At 39.3% G+C, this 20374-nt stretch overlaps 1 protein-coding gene and 1 long non-coding RNA gene across 5 annotated transcripts in view; one reads left to right on the top strand and one right to left on the bottom strand.

The window, feature by feature from the left end:
* Positions 1–17764, top strand: part of LOC126858375 (storkhead-box protein 2) — a 70402-nt gene extending 52638 nt beyond the window's left edge. For 3 of the 4 annotated variants that reach the window (XM_050608633.1, XM_050608635.1, XM_050608634.1), the window contains exons 4-8: positions 11739–12194; positions 14523–14729; positions 15171–15355; positions 15669–16145; positions 16413–17764. In XM_050608633.1, coding sequence (XP_050464590.1) covers positions 11739–12194; positions 14523–14729; positions 15171–15355; positions 15669–16145; positions 16413–17588 — 2501 coding nt within the window. In that variant the 3' untranslated portion in view covers positions 17589–17764. The remainder of the gene's footprint in view (positions 1–11738; positions 12195–14522; positions 14730–15170; positions 15356–15668; positions 16146–16412) is intronic. The other variant, XM_050608636.1, reaches the window with a different exon arrangement.
* Positions 1–20198, bottom strand: part of LOC126858402 (uncharacterized) — an 80591-nt gene extending 60393 nt beyond the window's left edge. Inside the window, exons 1-2 of the long non-coding RNA XR_007688672.1 lie at positions 20100–20198; positions 19933–20001 (exon numbers count right to left, since the gene is read on the bottom strand). This is a non-coding gene — a long non-coding RNA (uncharacterized LOC126858402). The remainder of the gene's footprint in view (positions 1–19932; positions 20002–20099) is intronic.
* Between the last annotated feature and the right edge of the window lie 176 nt (positions 20199–20374).

Below are 20374 nucleotides of genomic sequence, written 5' to 3' on the forward strand. Positions count from 1 at the left end.
ATAACGACCGATCACGCGTAAGGCGTGTATACGCGACATGACACGCTCATTTCCAACTAACTGTTCTATGTGCAGCGGGAACAGTTTATGCATTTGTGCAAAACACGGGCCACGATGAAAGAGCGTGCGAAGATCTCCGCTCGCGCCGCCATTCCAGTATAATTGACTTAGAGTGAAACCTGCGCTTTCGAAAGCGACGTCTTGTAGCTAATAAATTCCCGAAAACAATGCCACTGTCATGGTTCGCCTCTATCTCTACCGCATTATCAGCTGATATATCATTCGCGTCCTTGTGAAAAGTTTCTTGCGCCAATTTTCATAATACTGATTCGAATCGGGTAATTTGTTACACTTTATGCGCATTAAATATGGCATAGAGAAGACGAATATAATCGGATATAAAATCAAATCACGTTTCATTTTCACGCGAACTGTCTGATTGTGAGATTAAACAGGGCTTATCAGTCTTGGTGAAAACGCGCGCGCCGCAGCATCCCCGAGAAATTTCTAAGCGGCCAGTAAAAAATTCTAAAATATTTTATTAAAGGGGATATAATTCTTGTACATATTACACTTTCTCAACGGTTCTGTATCCAGTCTGTCTTAAATTTGTTGCGAGAATTTTACCTTCATTCGCGAGCTATGCGATCAAGATATCTTGCGAGAATAAGTTTGCTAGTCTGTTGGTATGTGACATGGTAGGTTGAAGAACATGGGTTTTGAACGCAGAAAGAGAAAAAGAGACGGTAGATTCGCGAAGAATGGGTTTCTCCTGGGATTCGTGATTCTATGTATATGTATGTACGAGCGAAATTTATGGCATTTTGCCGCGGTAATGCGGGTTAGTATCGCCGAACGTTAATTCGAGTAGAAGCTACAAGCTGTTCCAACTTCTTTCATATAAAAATCTTTTTCTCATAATTTATGAATAAAATAATAAAAACAATAATAAAATAATAAGACAACTTGATTGACACATGGAATTTAGAAATGTTTTGTTACAAAATTTTGGCAAAAATATGAAATGTCAAGGAAGAAAACAATTCGATTTTGCATTTGAAAATACCGATGTAGAGTTTACGGGAAAAGATCAAAACATTGAATAGCTTATGAATAAGAAATAATCCAGCAGACCAAGCGAAGTCAAGCAGTCTTATGCCATGTCTTTAACCATGAGAACTGGAAAGCTTTATCTCTCTCTCTCTCTCTCTCTTTCTCTCGCGTGAATATATTTTTCTCATCTTGCTCTCTTTTTCTTTCGCAACCTTCCTTAATGTTTGTAAACGAGAAAATGTATATTCCTCTTTCTCCAATACTTTGTGCCGATCGTCGAGAAGCAGACGATATAGATATCGCGTGCGAATCAATGGCACCAAAAGTGCTGCCCGATCTGACACGATTTGCTCTGAGAAAATGGTAGGGAAATTGTGGCATCGTCGACATGTCAGTCGTGAATGTGAATGTGACATTGTCGATTGATAATAAAGGATATGGGCTGGAATTGTGAGATGTCGCTTGCAGAACGACAACATAAATTCGCTGCGGGATTACATCTCTCGTTGCATCTCGCAATCGCAATTCCATCGTAGAAGTTTGATTAGAATCGAACCGAGTGTAATTGCGAAGAAGCAAAAGTATTAAAGTACATAATACTTTCATATATTTTTTTGTTTCTTAAACGATGCATACCGAAGAAAGACGGACAGAGAAAAAACATTTCGATCGTTGGGCATATTCTAATAATGCTTTTTAGATGCAAATTGCAAGGCGGTCGGAGCGCGTTGATATTTCCTGAAATAGCTATGAAAGTTGTGAATGTTTATCACACATGGACGGTTTTTAACCGGTTTCCTCCGGCAGCACGCGCATATTCTCCGAAAATAGGCACGAAGGTATCTTTTACGACATTTACGACATGAAGCGTATGCACGCGCGTTGGATATCGCGTGGTCATTCGCGTTGTTAATTTTTCGCGTGGGTATATGATCGCGTTGCTATTGTTAGTAGCCGTTAAGGAAAACGGGTTTCTTCGGGTGAAACGCGGCCGTACGTTCATTACGACTAATCCATTATAACGACACGGTATTACGACGTGAAACAGACATGGACGATGTAAAGTATCGGGACAAATCGTGTCGCAAAACTCTGCAGATTGGAGTGACTTATTTTTTTATCTTGAAATTTTATGTATTCGTATAGGCTTTCCTCTTACAGAAGAGATTTCTAAATATTTTCTACTTTATTATTTTTAGCTTATTCATTATATATGTATCAATTTTATAACTATATCGAGAGAAATGTATCGGAACGCTGGTGTAAATAACCATTACAAGGATGAAAAGATGCTTGGATTAAACACCTCGCTTCCATTTATTATCTGATTTAAACGACAGAAACGATGAAAAATTAGATAGGTAGAATATACGAGCATGGGATTACAGGTGGAAAGAAAATCGAGAATCGCGCGCATTAGAGCGACGCGACGACGGGTAATAAAATAAATTCCGCAACGGATTATTAGCATTAATGTAGAGTGCGTATAAGCGGTTTATATTTAATTCACGCATCGGATATATATATATATATATATATATATATATATATATAAACACTTGCATCGAATGGATATTATTGATCCCGATATATCCTACCGGTGTATCGGGACTACTTAGACGTTACTACGCGAGCACGACTGCCTGTATTCGTTGGCATCGCGTGATTTCACACGTCCTGGAATTCGATTGAAAGCCGAGCGACACGAGGTCGTATCGTGAGACTCATGTTTTAAAATTCGCATCGTCCTCTTTACCGTTTCACTTTGCTTGCGATCCTACCCGCCTCTAAATCAATCTGCGCGCAGATCAGTGGCTGTGAGAAATATAGAGATATTTGCCAATTAATATCAATGTTTCGCATATCGAGAGATTTTATTAGAGATAAATATATAGAGAAGAGATTAGACAATTAGATAGCATGTTAAAACAAATTAATAACGATAATTTGAGAATTGCATTTCCTATTTCCTACAAGAGACATTTCGGGTTCGTCGACACTGATTCGGCGGTTCGCTTTGTTCGCCCGGGCAATATAACGTGTGACGATAATTTCTTAGGTGCGACCGACATAATTATAAAGGCGTATACCGCCTGTCCATAGAGACGACGAAAGGCGTGGTGTTGCGTTTGTAAAATGTTGATCCCTGCAAACGTAAGTCGCATTATATTCTCATATGTAGGTTAATGTCAAAGGGGTACGCAATAATCCGCGAATATATCTTCGGGCATGATTGATGACACGCCGGTCATCGCCCATTCTTTCGCACGATATTGAAGACGCCGGTTTTAATTTACAATGGAGAAAAAAAAAAAAAAATTCACCAACATACAATCTGTACTCTAAAAGGATATAGGCGGTGATCTTTAGCCGAAGCCGGCAGTGATTCACTTCGTCAAAGAAACATTTTTTGCGAACTTTTTTTCTGAAAGTCTTTTTTTTTTCCCGTTTTAATGTATCGATTGTATGACTCATCGATTTCGCTTATTTACTTTTAACTTATCAGAGATATAAAGATATCTGCCTGAGAAAATAACTGAAGGATAAATTAAACGACGCAATTAAACGAGATCAGATTAGCGGTGTCGTTTAACTGTTAATATCGCTGCGTTTTTAGGCACATTCATCGTCGTACATATTTATGGTCACCTAATCTCCGGTTAGTGAATTTCATCACTACGGTCGTGACATTTCACCTGTGTGCTCCGTTGACCTCGATAGCATTAAGCGATCACATTCGCCTCCGCAGGTAAATACGTGCATCGCTTCCGTGTCACCTTACGACCTATCTTAACAAGAAATTGCTGTGGCAAATGTGGCATATAGAATCCTTTATGATCTTGGATTTTGTACACATATTGTTTTTTAAATTCGTATAAGCTAATGAAGTAAAAAAATATCATTCTCGATAATCTTTCAATTTTACGTCAATAAAAATTTTAATTGACAAGTGATAATTTTAAAAAAAGTGTTTATTTATAAAATTACTTGTAATAGTCATTTGTCAAAATTTTTAATAACTCTCTATTAATGCAACAGCTAATATCGATTGTCAAGAAAAAAAAAACGTGGATTTAATAACTTAATCTGGATAATGTTAAAATTTACATGGAAACGTACCGATACCTTTCAGTCTTACACAACTCGCAACTGAGAAACAATAGGCAAGAAGATTATAAAACTTTCCCGATTGGGAGTGGCAGGTCGAAGATGATTTATTTCAGAGCATGGTGCAATGCTTCATCGTGTCGAAAATCTTCCTAATTATCACTAAAATTGCGCCGCCTGAAATCGATCAACACAACGAGTGCAATGTGAAATTTATTGCTTGGATATACTCGAGGGACGCGATCCCTTTCCGTTTAACTCAATTACGCCATTATCAGTCGTGATCAACGATGAAGTAACGAAAAACTCATACCTGTATATGTATTTTGTACATAATAATACATCGCATTGAATATCGCGTACGAAGAAAAATTAAATATGCAATATTAGTAAAATTGATATTAAGATATAAATGAAAAAAAAAAAAAAATACTATATACTGCAACTTAGTAAGTAATACAAATATAGAAAGTGATAAGAGATTAGCGATGAAAAGTTGAAGTTTTAGAATGAATTTATTAAAATCAGAATAATAAGATACTGTCGAATTACAGTGAAATTGGCGGGCACGTCGGAGCAATAATCGTAGTTGCAAAATGGTTCATGTCAGACGCGAGAACGAGCGGACGGCTGCGCCCTTATCGCGAAGAGAACGAATGGTATCGGCGCTGCGCATGATGCAGCAGCGGAATCGAACGGCGGAATCGAGGCTATGAGTCGATTCTCATGGCCTCGGCTTATATCGTCTTTCCGGCGAACGAAAAATCGCACGACCCGCGAGGTCGGATTTTAATCCGAGCGCGATCTAATCGTCTCTCTTAGGCCGCCGCCGATGGCGATCCAAACGAAATTTAATATCACCGTAACGGGGGATTCGCGCAAAAAATGCCGGATAAGCACGAGCGCGCGTTCTCCGCGCTGATGATTCCCTTCCTTCTTTCGGTTGCGGTTCTCTCGACGACGAAGGATTAAAATGCCTCGCATTGTTATACCGTCCTTTTGATACGCTAAGACAGCTGTAATACGAGTATATGGCACGACAGAGATATACAGTGCGCATCGCGGACTCGAGAAGGAAGCGTCCGGGATGGAAAGCGGCCGCGCGTGTCACACGACGACGTTCGCGATGCATAGCCCACACGAATATATCCTGGAATGGAATTTTATTTCTACTTTTGACTCAATTTTTATTCTTGTTTAGTTTATAATTCTGCCGAAAGTTCCTCTTTTCAATTTCAAAGTGGGAAATTCTTCGTTTACTGCAAAATAGCTGCTCATTTTCTTACATAAAGTAAGCCCATATCGAATTAGAATCGATTTAGAATCAATAAATGTGAAAAAAATTGAAATCGAAAATAGTATTAAAATATCTTGATAAGAACACAAGTCAAAGTTATTCGCATTCTCGCGGCATGATGTAAAAATGAATTTTCTGATATAATGGTTCACCTTGGTCTGACGAGCGAAAACGCTTGACCGCAATCTATATCACATGCGCAAAGACACAATAGAACCGCGATTTTTTTTTTGCATATCTTGCGACATTAATAGCTTCGTGTAATAACTTCGCTGTATTGTCTCCGATAATATATGCGTCCGTCGCGCGTATTTGCGCACATCAAGAAGCATCCGTGTGCGCCTTCTCGCAGAAGTAAGCGGCTTATATTCGATAGATACGAGAGGCTAGAGAGAAAGTCCGTAAGCTCTCAGTTCTCATACGAATGATAGTGCAATATTACACACGGACATATTTGGTATATATTAGTGTGTTCGAGATTCGGATAATAAAAATAACATATTTCTTGTTAATAATCCGAGATGACACTTTACGACGACGTTTCGTCGGATGATTAAGGACACGCTTCCGAGCTCTCGAGAGCTTTATTTAAGGCGGCAGTTAAATGTGCATGTATAGTCCGTTGTTGGCGCGATATGTCGTCGCTCACCACCTGCGTAGGATCGTAAGAATTTGCAGCCTGTGACACCACGTGCAGGTTGTAGGCGTGCGCGTGGTGTAAAACTGGGTCCTGCGAAAAGCAAGATACTTCCAATCTCTCGCATTTATTAAATTGTAGCTACATGATTTCACACAAGAGAGAGAGAGAGAGAGAGAGAGAGAGAGATCTTTTTCCAATATAAAAACTTAGAGAATATAATAACGTATAATCTCACATATTGTAGCATGAATATTTAGTCATGAATTTTTCGCACGATATAATGAATTCTGCTAAATTTTGCCTACAAATTGAGGATATGTATTCCACAATTCATTTTAAAGAATTCTGATTTTAATTAAAAAAAAAAAAAAAAAATTTCTGTGAAATAGATCTTTCTAAAAAAAATTAATTTTTATTTCAAAATGCATTAATTAATATTCTACAATACATGACGTTAACCGTCAATTTAACGGTGCTTCTTGTTCGTAAATCGGATATTTTGCGCGATATCTGAGCAATCATCGAATCAGCCTTAAGCAAAAATCATTTACGGATGCAATGTTCGTCGGTGTGCGTAATCGAGTGATGGGCACATTATCGCGACTCGAATTCGATAAGTCTTTGAGAAGATTACGAGCGCGATTATTCTTGTCGTCGCTCAAAGGTTTAGCCTTTACAACTTGCACGCTGCAAAGTGTCATCCAAAAATAATAACGCCGAGATCCGTATCTCGTCAGGGATACAGGCCGGATAATTGTACGACTTAATTTTCGGAACAACGTGACACGCGGTACACCGTATGTGCAATGCTCCGGATCGTGTTCTGCGACTGGTGTAACGTGTACTTGGGCACGATCACGGCGAGCAGTACAGTTCGTGTTACAGCGAGGTCTCTATTTTAATGAGTACTCTATTTGATATCGACTCGCTTCTCGTGTATACCCTCGTGTCATGACGGGAATTCATATAGCGCGTACCGTTTTCAAGTCGGAAAATTTATTTCCGTCAATGGAACAGGAAGCGGCAGCTAATGCAGCACGCGCTTGTCTGTCTACTTGTTTATAATTTGACTCGAGCCTCTTATATAACTGCGTTCGCATTCCGAATAACAAAGCAGTCGGTCAATAACTTGACTGGATTATTGACTGTTGATAGCGACGCATAAATTTGATAGGAACGAATGAAATATTTATGTGCGCAAAGGTGCCACTAACTAACCACGCCTTGTCTGAAAGGATTGTATTGTACATTCTTTTATACATTTTATTTTTATGTACAAAAGAATTTTTATGTACAGAGTTTCATTATCGGTAGCTTCCCTTAATGTTAATTCCAATATCGTTTAGCGATATTCATATTTAATTAAATTATTTTATCTATCTATTTATATTATATAATCTATTTTTATTATTTATATATATTACGTTTTAGAAAGGAAAAGAGAATTATTTAATTTGTGATTAGAGATAATAATTAGAGATAATCAACATTGATGGAATTAAACTTTAAACGTTTCTACAAAATGTTGATTAAACTTGATTGATCTTTCATTTTTTTTCTATTGTGTATGAAGCCTAGAAAGAAAGTAACTTAAATCAGTTAAGCTCTACGTCAATTTTAATCAATTTAATTTTATTTATATGAAAACACATAGTTTCATATAAAGAATAAAGTTTCCAAGATTGTTTAATTCCTTAGCTAAATACAGTATATAAAGAGTAAAATAGCTTTCGCTTATGCTATCAACGCTTTTTATACTGTATAATCAAGAACCTAACATATGATTAATCTAATGTATGATTTCCGTATTTGCTTTCGCACGCGCTGACGTAATCCGACAAAACAAGGCCGCCGTAAGGTAAACAAATGGGAGAGAATAAATCGCATGATCGATATGTAGCCGGCGGTATAAAGTGTCTTGAGGATTTACATATAATCAGGCGACTGAGAAGTCGCCGACTCTCGTGAGGAGAATATACGCGACTCAAAGGTCGTCTTGTTACGAGGTGATTCCTCGAGTGGCGAGTGGTCTTTGCCATTTCCCATGAGCGCAGCTATAAAGGCGGCGGAGGTCGAGCGAGCGACCGACACGATGGATCACAGCGATAAGGGTATATGCAGCGTGTTGTGCAGCGTGTACAGTACCGGAAGTGATGGCGCGGCGCGCCGTATTCGAGGAATGGCTCGAGAAGTCGTCGTTCTCTCCAGCCGGCAGCCTTCGTCGTCTCTTGTCTCCGCGGCGTGTTTCTATTTTACCCGCGGTGATATTTTCGCGATATATTTTCGCGTGGGCGCGAATCGACCGAATGCCAGTCTCTCGACACTACCTTTTACTTCGAGACGCCAAACGAATGCTGTCTACGTGGGCAGCGGAATATTATAATAAAGCCTCTCGTGGAATGATAGAAAGGTGCAGGCTGCTAATAATAGCCTTTCGCAGGGTCGCCGCAGGTCGGCAGGTGTGCTCGGCTTCGCGTTTATCTCTACTGTTCTCCGTATCGGAATCGGTATCGTCGACGTTTTGCGTCACCGTTGCCGAAGTTTCGCATCGCGGAATGACGTACGTGCTGCGTTTTAGCTCTCGGGCAATAAAAATGAGATGTTAAATGCGATTCAAGGAGGAATGATCTAGTTATTTAATTTTATTTAGAGCACTCTGTACTGCGATAATAAAAGCGGCTTTATACAAGAAAATGACGTTGCAAATATTGAGATCTCCGATGGAGAGAAAGCTGCGAGAGACGATGCAGACCGATGCAGAGATCGAAACAGTCGTCATTGCGAGAGATCGGTTCTTTTAAATTCTACCCATAGGCATATACAGACAGGTTATAAAGCATCCTAATGAAAAATAAGAATAAACCGTTAATGGCCATTTACACAGAGAGCCGCTAGTTGGGTGGTAAATGTCCATCGACCATAAATTGTCCGTCTCGATCTCGCGGCGGTTGTGGCCTTATATCACGCGCATAGCATTGAAACAAAACGACAAGTGGAGCGGTTTGACGCATGCAGAACGCTTTCCGCAAAATTTATGACGCGTATCTAATTGTCGATGTTCTCGTGTATGTCTGAAATTGCGCGAGTACGCTTCGCCGATTTAATCTCGAGCGTTAAAACAAGTTAGAGAGATTAAGCTGCGTCTAAGAACGGACATGGTTTGATCGTTCGAGTAAATTGATGTCGCATAAGCATAAAAGAAATATGCTGCGTGAGAAAAAGATATGTAAAGAAAGAATGTAAAATCTCGCGAATTTGTTGCGCGAAAGAGTTCCCATCCTGACGTGTTCGTCGCTCGAGCTCTCGAATTCGGAGCACACGTTGATAATGCGTGCCAGATAACGTAGATATACGCGCGGAGAACACGTTCGGGGGACACGTTCCAGATGAGATTCTCACGACGAGGAGCGCGAGTCAGCCAACATCCACGCCCCAGAGACGTGTATCGGGTTCCACGATCCCGCTGGCCTCGCTCCGACGTCCGTCTTTCCGTCTGTCGTCGACAGAGCTCCTTGAAAATTGTGCAACTGTGTGGTACATGGCTCGTTTTCTTCGCGATCTCCCGGTACAATGACGTAGATTGTAGATCATGTTTTTTTTTTCGTGCCACGAAGCTAAGATCTCGCGCGCAAATGAAACTGAAACTGAAACTGCTTCCATGTGAGCGTTAGATGTCTTCAATGATGTTTATTCAAAATTGCGCGGCGCAGATTTAATTGACAACTGATGTGTACGCGTTCGAAGAAAAATATAAACAGACGATGATGTACGAGGTCAAAATAGCTGTCAGAATTTTGCTAATCGCATTTTACCATGTGATTAGTAAAAGAGATAACGAGATCGAGTATTAAAAACGAATATATCTTGTGAATGAACAAGGACATTTTATATTCCATTAAACTAAATTGCAGACAGATGAGCGTCGAACGTGAGAATAATTTCGTCAAGTTTACGGTTGGGATAAGTAATCGAAGTCTAAATAGGCACTTTCAGCTTATTTTCAATGAACATTGGACGTGAGAATAATATTTAAGTCGAAAGTAGAGGCACATTGTCGAGACTGTGCGCCTTTTGCATATGACTCGGCTCTTGATGAAACGCGTGTATCAAGCGTCAAGATAGACATCAGCGTAGAAACGGAGAGACAACGAGACATCTCGGCCTGTCAGCCGAGAAACCGAAAGAATAAGAGTGAAGAGAAAGACTAGGAGAGAAGGCGGATTTATTCGGCCTATTTACGGCAATTGTTTAACGGGAGCTCGCGAAGCGGGCGTTTTCTACATGTTAGTTACACGCGTAATTGGAGGCCTGCTCTTTCCCGTCCTGTTCGCGAACAACAAAGGCAACCGTTGACAGACGAGGCAGGGAAATTGCAGACTTGCGCCCGCAGAGAAGGTGGGCCCACGATCGCACGAACTTTAAATAGAGTTTCTCTGTCGGCTGAAACCGTTAATTATACGCGATCGGCGGAGCAAGTGGATCGCTTCGCGAATACATTGTTGAGTCTTGATGCTCTCATCCGGGTGATTACATTGATTAAAATATTTTAGCGATTTAACATAAAAGAGCCTCTTATATGCGTTACGTCAACATCGTCGATATGAATACATAAAATCAATTTTCCCGCACTTTAAATCAAATCTTTTTATCTATTGAGACTTTTAATTATATGCATTGATCCATTCTGATATGCTTTTTATGTTTAAAATTATATATTAATTATAGTAAAAAATATCTTATTATAAATTAATATTATTATCGCGATACAGAGGAGTGTCACGCGTTTCGCATCGTTGACATTGACTTTCTCGGTATCGACATCGAAAGGGACATTAGAAATTCGTCGCACGTCGAACGAAGTACGGGTCTCGCGGAGAATTTCGAGGTCTCTTGCCGACTCTCGGGTTTAGAATAATCCATATTCTTTTTATGGGCGTGAACCAGATGTAGAAGAGCACGCAGTCGCGGTGTCGCCAGGTTACCGTAAAACGTGACTGGAAGAATAAGAATTTCGATTCTTCCACAATAACCGAGCCACGGCCTTCCCGGAGCTAATAAATTCATCGTCTTTTTCATATTCACCGATCGCATTTGTTCTTTGACTTCATTCGCGATAGGAATCCGACTAGCTTGTAAGTTGAAATATTTTTCTTCTATTAAAGAATCACGAATGCAGCATAAAATTCAACATGACTCTTTCGTCGCCGTGTATGTTTCTTAAAGAAATACACAATACGGTACACGTATGAAAATACGAGAGATTGAATCGAAAAAATTTTAACATGAATGCAATGTCATTGAATTTGAGTAGCTATTACGTTCCAGTCTTGAAAATATAATTACGCGATCGCATGATAAGACAAATAGGAGTTTATTGTGGCGGCAGTATAAATAAATGGAAAATATAAAATTACATTGTCGTCCCAACGTTCATTTTATCCCCGAGGGCTCTAATGTATGACGGACGGTCGTAAAATACATGACATACGCGGCACCATAATGGCGCAAAATTGGTATTGAGGCATAAAGCAGATTACGTAAGACACGGGAGATGATAACTCGCTGTTCAATTAATTTCTAGAAAAATAATGCGATCCCGGATTGATCGTATATTAACTTTGTACATCTGCTATTTCACAGGTGATATAGAGGACTGTCTGGTAGCTCCAGTTTCTCAAGGTCAGTTCACGCCGCTGCCAGAGGCTCTGTGTTGGGCCATTCTGGAATTGACTTCCCAGAGGCAGGCGGCGACCTTGGACACCCTCAGATCAGCCCTGAGAAACGCCTTCCCGGCCATGCAGAGGCCCAGCCGAGAGCTCGTTTACGACGCGCTGGCCAAGCTCATGCAAGAACGAAAGATCTATCACACGTCTCAGGGCTACTTCGTCGTAACACCCGAGACCAAGAGGCTTAGACGCGACTCCGGTAGCTCTAGGCGGTGTTCCAGGGACGTGAACGGGTCCAGAGGTCAGGGTAGCATGCTGATGAGCAACGATGAGGCGATGGCACTCGTACACGGCGAGATGCTTACTTTGCGAGACGGCGATGTTACGCATCAGGCCGTACAGACAAACTTGGCGGACGTTATTTGCGGAGGTAAGACTACTCTCACGTTGATTATTTTCTGAGCCTGACGTCATCTCGAATCGTTCGTTTCTCTCAAGAGACGAAGTTTATAATCTGCTAACGGCTCGTGTATAATTTGCATCGAAATGCGATGACTCTTTTCAAAAAAATTCTTTTAAAACAATCTTTTTTGCTGTTTATTTTAATTAAAATATGAAACCGCGCGAAGCTAGATAAATGTTGCTAAAAGAAACAGCTATTAATCATAAGGCTTGTAGGTATATGTTATACATGTGCCCCCTATAAGTTGTCGTATACGGAGTTAATGTCGTGAAAATATCAGCTGTACAACTCGCATATGAAAGAGAGTGTCGAGTGTCGACGCGATTAAACGTGCTTTCGTCTTCATTTAGTAGTAGTTCTTTGCGTCTTATTAGAGTGTCGCGTTGTCTCCCGCGCGGTGCGCGCGACTTATCCGCGAGGGAAAGTTTCCCGTTGAATAACCGTCTCACGATATCAATCGTTAATTGTAAATTTATAACGCGTTGCTGATCCAATTTAACATTTTAATAACATTTCAACGATTCACATAAACATACGATTAGAGACTAAAATTATGTTTTAGAAAAGTATTAAATTTAGTTCAACGATAAGATGGAGAGAAATTCTTGTTACAGAAATTATTTCTTATAATGTAGTAACAATTTCTTATAATATATTATAACAAGAATTTATAAATATTTCGCAGGCGCCAACATAAAATGTACAAAAGTGTATTCGTCTACATTTATAATATCTTGCGCAATTTTCGCGATGATGCGCGCAAAAAGTGGACAAATAAATCGGTGCGGTCGAGACCGAAGTCGAAGAGATCGCTTTCGCCGTGTTTCACGGCAAGGATGCACAGGAAGTCGGAGCTCTCGTAAACTCGCCGACGAGGAATTCGCTCGCACGGCAGACCGGTCGGTCCAGGCAAACTCGTTCGGCACGTGTTCGGCAAACGTTCCGTTTGTGTCCAGGAGGAGAGCAGTCCACTAGCTGCTCGCTCTCCGAGGCCTTTTTCTCGTCGCGACTCGACGGACGGGTCGGGAGAGCGTTTATGTTGTTGTCGTCCTTGGTAGCCACGCAAGCCCCGCCGCCGGAAGATCCGCCGTCAATTCCTCTCGCGACCGCGTACGAAAAATCAGCCTGCTATCTTAATTTCCCTTTTTTTTTTTTCTTTTTGCCACGTTCACGGAAAGATCGCACGGCAGAATCGTTCGTCGTTTCGCATATCATCCACGTTCTTATTCTCGATCTCCCTTTTCAACAACTTCTGTATCTAAGAAACGTTGAGATCTCGAGCTGATCCGTGATTACGTAACTAAAAAAATCGCGATACAATTGTTATTCTATTAATCGACGACGCGAATCCGGCGAGCTGCTTGTGCTTTTTTTTTTTATTCTCAATAAAAAGCTTTTGCGCCTCGCGATATATCGCTTCACGGTCAATTATCGTATCAAAATGACGACGCATGCGGAAGTTTCTTGCGGCGATTCGTATGTTTCTTTTTTTTTTTTATATGCGTCGAGTGTGTGTGTGTACGCAGAGAATAGAGTGCCACCAGCATCGGCATGGCACACGGTTGGGATAGAGAGAGGTAGAGAAACCGACGATGCCTGGAAAGCGTTTAACGCAACCGATATATTAGCTATTGGTCACGACATTGTCTACCGTTACATACGCTGTCGACATCGCGCGGGGAGGAGGGGGAGGGGGAGGGGGAGGAAGAGAGGCAGGGGGGACCACACGTATATAATCTTCCTACTTTTCTCTTACTCGTTTCTCGGCTGATTCTCACGCTGGTAACCCACTCGTCGTCGGTCGGTACGTCGGCGTATCGCCCGTGGCTATGTACCGAGATGAAACTCTCAGGAATGAGGGTATTCCACTTTTTTTTTTTTTTTTTTTTTTTGAGAACGTAGTTGTGCAGCAGCCGCGAGCATACCTCGGGTATCATATTAACCCTTTTAGCCGAAGCGATGTGTCGTCTCGCCGTTCTGATATTTCCATCTCACGCGCGGAATTTACTCTCCCTTTGCCCGCCTGTCTAATGCTGCGTTTTTCTAACGTACTTTCACGAATAGATGTTTGTATTTTATTCAAAGATTATTAACGCCCAGAAGATGAAGACAATTAAATTTGAGAAATGTAAAAAACATTGTCAGCTTTTGTCATTCTTTTCAAATTGAACGTTATCGGTTTCTTTCCTATATATTATAATAATATTATTATATGTACATATAATGATGTGTAATATGGTAACGTTTTTTTTTTTTTGCACGTATTAGAAATAATTTTGATTATCTCCATTTCAGGAAATCCCAACGACAAGGTACTGTTCGCCAGGTGTCGGTCGATGCCCGGTCGTCTCGAGAGGCGACACTCGTTACGGCTCTGGGGCTCGGCCAGACGTTTGCACAGAAGCGGAAGTTCGCGGTCCCTGCCGCGAAGACCCGAAAGGAGCGATACGTCTTCCAGCGCGGAATACGCCAGTACGGACAGTGCGCCTCACAGTCCAACCAGTAAGTTTGATCGGGGAAGGGATTGCGTGGTGATGGGTGACCGCTTTAATTTATAAGCGAATCGGTTTAAAAATGCTTTTTTAATTGTATGTAAAACTTTTTTTTTTTTTTCTTTCAAAAACAGAATTTTGCGAGGGGGCTTTGTATATAAAAATTCGAGCAGTATGAAGTTAAATCGATTCGCAAGCTAGATATTTATTCGTTGCATTATGTCGTGGTTTTTTATTAATTTTTTTGCAACTAATAATCATCCCGATATAGTGAAATAATTACAAAGCAGGTATTATGTGAATGTGAAGTATTTCATGTACATGTATACATACATCGTATAACAACTCAATCCGAAATCAAAGCTTTTTAGTCACCCTGTAGCTGGCAAGCCCTTCCTTGATCCTCATTATCTTCTAACAAAGCGCAACAAATCCAAATCCTTTCCTCAAGGCTTTTCTGGGATTTTTTCAGAGAAGATAGGCCTGCTCTCCAGGCTCTTTCGGCGGAGCACACGGAGGAAGGGCACACCATTAATGGGCACTTTCAGTGCTCAGTATCCCCCCACCGAGTGGTTTAATCCGCGCGTTGTGCATTTGCACAGCGTTGCCACGCAGACAAGGGCCGCCAGTCCTTCGGTAAGTCGCATACAAGTATATCCCTCGACAAAAAATAGTGAAATAAAACATCTTACATAGTACTTCTCTAACACCGCAAGGCTAATTAATCGATTCCCCCCGACAGTTAATGAAAAATCTTGAGGCGATAACATATTCTAAGCTATTAATAACAACGAACTTAAAAACTTGATAATATTGCAGACAGCAAACAATCTGAATAGTTTAGTTGGAACTGAATTAGAAGCGAACAATCACTAGAATTGAATTGGAAACAAATAGTTTCCAAAAATTTTGTAATAAAATCAAATCGATTGAATGAATTTGTTTTCAGATGATGGAGGGTCTCAATCAGTCGCAGGCTAGTTTTCAAGTATGGGACGATTCGAGCTCGGTGCGATCAGCCACTCTGCCGAGGCGACATCGGCGTCAAGCGAGCGGTGATTCCTCGAGCTTATTGGCCAATTCGACGCCAAGGAGCTCTCGAAGGCATCGATCACCGTGTTCTACTCTACCGAGATCCAAGTGTTCCAGCTTGAGCAGATGCACGTCTAGAGCATCCGTTTTACCGCCTGGCACTACCAATCAGGAGGCCTATCAAGCGCGTAATCAGGCGCAGAATGATAAAAATTCAACCAACTCGTCGCCAAGCAGAAGCGGCGGCAGCTCGGGTTCGGTTAGGACAATGACTGCGAGTCCGGCTAAGACGACTACGTTGGGGAGGCCTAACACAAGGCAGTCTAACTCTAGAAGACCGAGTCACGACTTTAGCAACGGCACTAAATCGGCTAACGGCTCTCCACAACATAAAGTAAATTTAAGTTCTATTATAAATAAATTATAAATTAATTCCATTATAAATATTTATAACAATATCTTCGCGTAAATGTATATTTTCTTTAAAAAAAAAAAAAATTTATAAATGTTTCTATATCGCTTGTTTAAAAAATATGTTGAAAATTAAATTTGTATTACGTAAATTTTTTTTTTTTTTACATAGCAGTTGGATGAATTAATCTTTGCAATTTTAATTTTTATTTTCTATTATCTGTGAATAATGAAATTTTATTGTCTCAAGGTATTACAAAAAACTTCATCGGGTCACTCGTCTCACTCTAGTGGCAAGTCAGTGTCCAGCACGAAGCTGACTTGCTCGCCATTGAAAACAGCCACGCTGTCGACGAAATCGTCACCGCTCAAAGTCGTTCAGCAAAGTTCGCTAACTCCTCTGCAAGAGGCACAGAATTCAATAACTCTTCAGGTGTCCACTAATCTGAGTCCGTCGTCGCAAGAGCAACGAACGATACAGAATAGCGTGACGCTAGCTTCTAATACAACCAGCACGACGACCATTTCCGGCTCGCCTGGCACGAAGATCTACGTTCAACAAAACAACTCGCCAATGAGGTCCGTGATCACCTTCGAGGATGGCACGGTAAAGACGAAGATTGCCGAGAAGGAAGTAATCGATTGCAAGGAAAAACAGGAGAGAGAACTGGTAGCCGAAAAGGCCTACAAGACTCGGGTGGATGAGGAGAAACTCTTCAAATCAAAGTTAGATGACGAGAAGCTGAACAAATGCTCGATCAAGGTTGAGCGTCCATCGTCACTCTATGCCCCAAAGGAGCTTAAAACGAGTCTTCTTCTATCAGAATCTGATAAGGAAAATAAGCCGAAGATCGAAGAGGAGGTGCCTAACAAATTGAAATTGACGAACCGTCTGAACAATAGTCAGGTTCATTTGATCGATGGTTCTACCAACAACGTCGAAAAAAATTCTTTAGTACACGAGGCCGCTGCTTTGTCCTCTACGAAAAATACTAACGACGCAATGAACAATTCGCGCAAACTCAGTCTGTCGTTATCGAAGGACGCGCTGAGCTATCGTAACCTGCTGCGTCCAGGTTCGAAAAACAATATTGCCTCGAATCCACCGTCGCCCACGAAATCGTATGACGGTTTCGGTGGCTCTTTCAATGACGTTTACATCGAAAATTTGGAGACAGTAAAACAACAACGGGCTCCGCAAGGTTCCGAGCCTAATCTGGAAAAGACCGTGAGCCGAGGCTCGGATTTGCACTCTTATCCCAGTCTTAGTGACATGCAAGTTCAGTTCACCAGTCTGGCGGCACAGAAAATTCTCAAAGGCTGTCCGATCAACAGCGTGGATACTCTGGTGGAGGTGAACATGGCGGCCGCCGATAAGCCTAACAATTGCGACGTCACTATTCACACGGATTTTGGTCTTGTTTGAAATTTTATCCTTGTTGAGATTAATGTCACAAATGAAGACAAGAAACTGTCAATCCTTCCATCTTACTCTGGCATATTCCATCCATGAAAAACAACGTGCCTCGAGACGAATAATATCGAAGAATAAATGTCGCTAACGCGCCTTGCTTTACATCAAGATAGGGAGCTATTTTTTTTTTTAATAAAAAAGCTATACAATTTGCGTAAGAATATTATACGGTACACGCCTAACAGTTACCAGTAATCTGTCATTTATGTATATCTCTTTCCTATTTTTTATCGAGCGTTCGTGTTTTCAAACAATCGCTGTGCCAATCCAATTTGTATTATTAGAACAAATACTATCATAAGAAAAATCACATCAGGCTAAAATGTGACCAAGTTTTTAACCTTGCTTATCTTAATATTAAAATTCTCTTAAAAATGTTATCTCTAAATAAATTGTATCCATTATTGGATACATTAAATTAATGAATTTTTTAAATTAAATTCATGTGTAATTTGTAACTAAATAATGTGAAAATGTAGGAAACACGTTTTATTTTCATGCTTTATACTTAAAATGTGCTAAAACATAAAAAGATCTTCGGTTTATTGTTGAGACAAGTGGTTATCGCTCATTTCCTATTTTGTAACTTTAAAGATCGCAAACATAACGCAAGATTGATTTGGATTCTGGATACTCGAACATATATATATATTTGATTAATTTTTTCAAATTTTGAAATATGCGCGTTTGGTAGTTTTGCGTCGCTTTACTCCAGCTAAAGCGATTTGTCAAAGCAATATCTCATATACAACAATTATACGCGACCAACAACTGAAAAATTTCTTTCACAAAAAATGAAAATTTTTCTGAATTGTAAAAAAAAAAAACTGCCATTTTTTATACACGTATACATTGAAGACATATTTAATATTAATTATCTTGCAATATAGCGATAAAAAGTCACTTTCTTATAGTAAAGTACATATGTGTGCAAATGGTACAGCGAAATTTTACATATAGCGATTTTCGACGAAATAATTCCTCGAACAATAATATTGTAAGAAATAGCGGGGAAAAATGCCTTTTATTAGCCATGCATTAAGTGCAAGCAATTTATAGATTAATCGCAATGCCGTCCCCAAGAAACCCATAATGCAGCAAGGAGGAAAAAAGACGAGTGTTGTAATCCTCGCTGCTCTACACAGCGAAGATTTGATATATCACGAGTATATATATATATATACATATATATATATATATATATATATATATATATATATATATATATATATATAATATATAGTGTAGAAAAAGGGCGTTTTCTCTTGCAACGCAGCCGGTACCATTCGCAATTAGTGCAATCGTAAATCTATAAGTGCCAAAAAACTTATCGTAGTACTTAATGAATCAACCGCCTTAATTAAGAGTCACGGCGATTTCGCGGCATTCGCCGACGACGATTTCGTAAACACGCAAATAAATGGCGAGAAGAAAGAAAGTAATGCATAGCGTAAATCGTAGTGTTAAAAATGGTAGGCAATTAAATAAGAATGGGAGAAAAAAGAAAGAAAGGAAAAAGAGACATATTTGTCTGCTTTGTACATTTCATACTCCGTATTGCAAATTAACCGATCGGTTGGATTCAGAATTACCATTCACCCTATTTCAAGGATGAAGACGCCGATTTTTTATTTTCATGATTTTTCGAGTACTTCAGTTACTTATTCTTATGATTATTGTTATATATAAATACTTATATTATTGCACTTTGTCAATTATATATATTAATTACGGATTATATATATATATATATATATATATATATATATATATATATATATATATATATATATAATACACGTACAATCTCACATTCTATGTTTTGAATCAATAGATAAATTATAAATAATGTTTTATAATAATAATTCATAAATTGCAACACAAGCAACATAATTTAATATATATATATATATATATATATATATATATATATATATATATATATATATATAATGAATCTTTTGACATAAATTTTAATAAATAAATGGAAAGAATCTTTTTAAAATTGAAATAATTTCACAGAAATAGAAAATATTGAAAATATAAAATGTATAATGTGATGAAATTCTCAAAAGTAAAAATGTCATTTTTATAAAAAAATCAGCGTCTATGAATAGAGTAACGGTTTTCTTGAATCCCCGCCTCTTATTTCTTATCAAAACTAACTTGTAGAAGATCATTGTATAATCTTACGACTCATTATAACAACGAAAAAATATATATATACATATATATATATATATATGAATAATAAAGAATAAACAGTGGTATTGTTTTATCATTAATTTAGACTCACCGCCTCAAAAAAGCTTCGTTTATTTGCCATATTCAGCCAAGAAGCTTCCGGAAATTAGTTGGCTATTTTCTGTAAATTAAGAATCGGTCCTTAACAAAATATACATTATTACAGATTTTGTAAAGAATTGATTTCTTTAGTGTATAGAGGCATTATATTTCAATTACTTTTGACTTTAGATGCTAATTAATAAATGCAGGAACACTTCTCCATTATATAACGCACACGAAATTTTATAACACTACTAAAAACGAGAGAGAAGAATTCAAATTATAATTGCAATGTGCAACTGTGAAAAAAATGACGTCATCTCATGAAATGGCGCCATCTCATGAAACGGTGAATTTTCATGAAACATAGAAATTCACTATCGAGTAGCCAATGAAATCGCCCATTACAATCGACGATTGAGCAGTCTTGGAATATCCCTATATCTCTTTGC

Source organism: Cataglyphis hispanica, chromosome 25 (genome assembly GCF_021464435.1).
Source record: "Cataglyphis hispanica isolate Lineage 1 chromosome 25, ULB_Chis1_1.0, whole genome shotgun sequence".
Lineage (NCBI taxonomy): Eukaryota > Metazoa > Arthropoda > Insecta > Hymenoptera > Formicidae > Cataglyphis > Cataglyphis hispanica.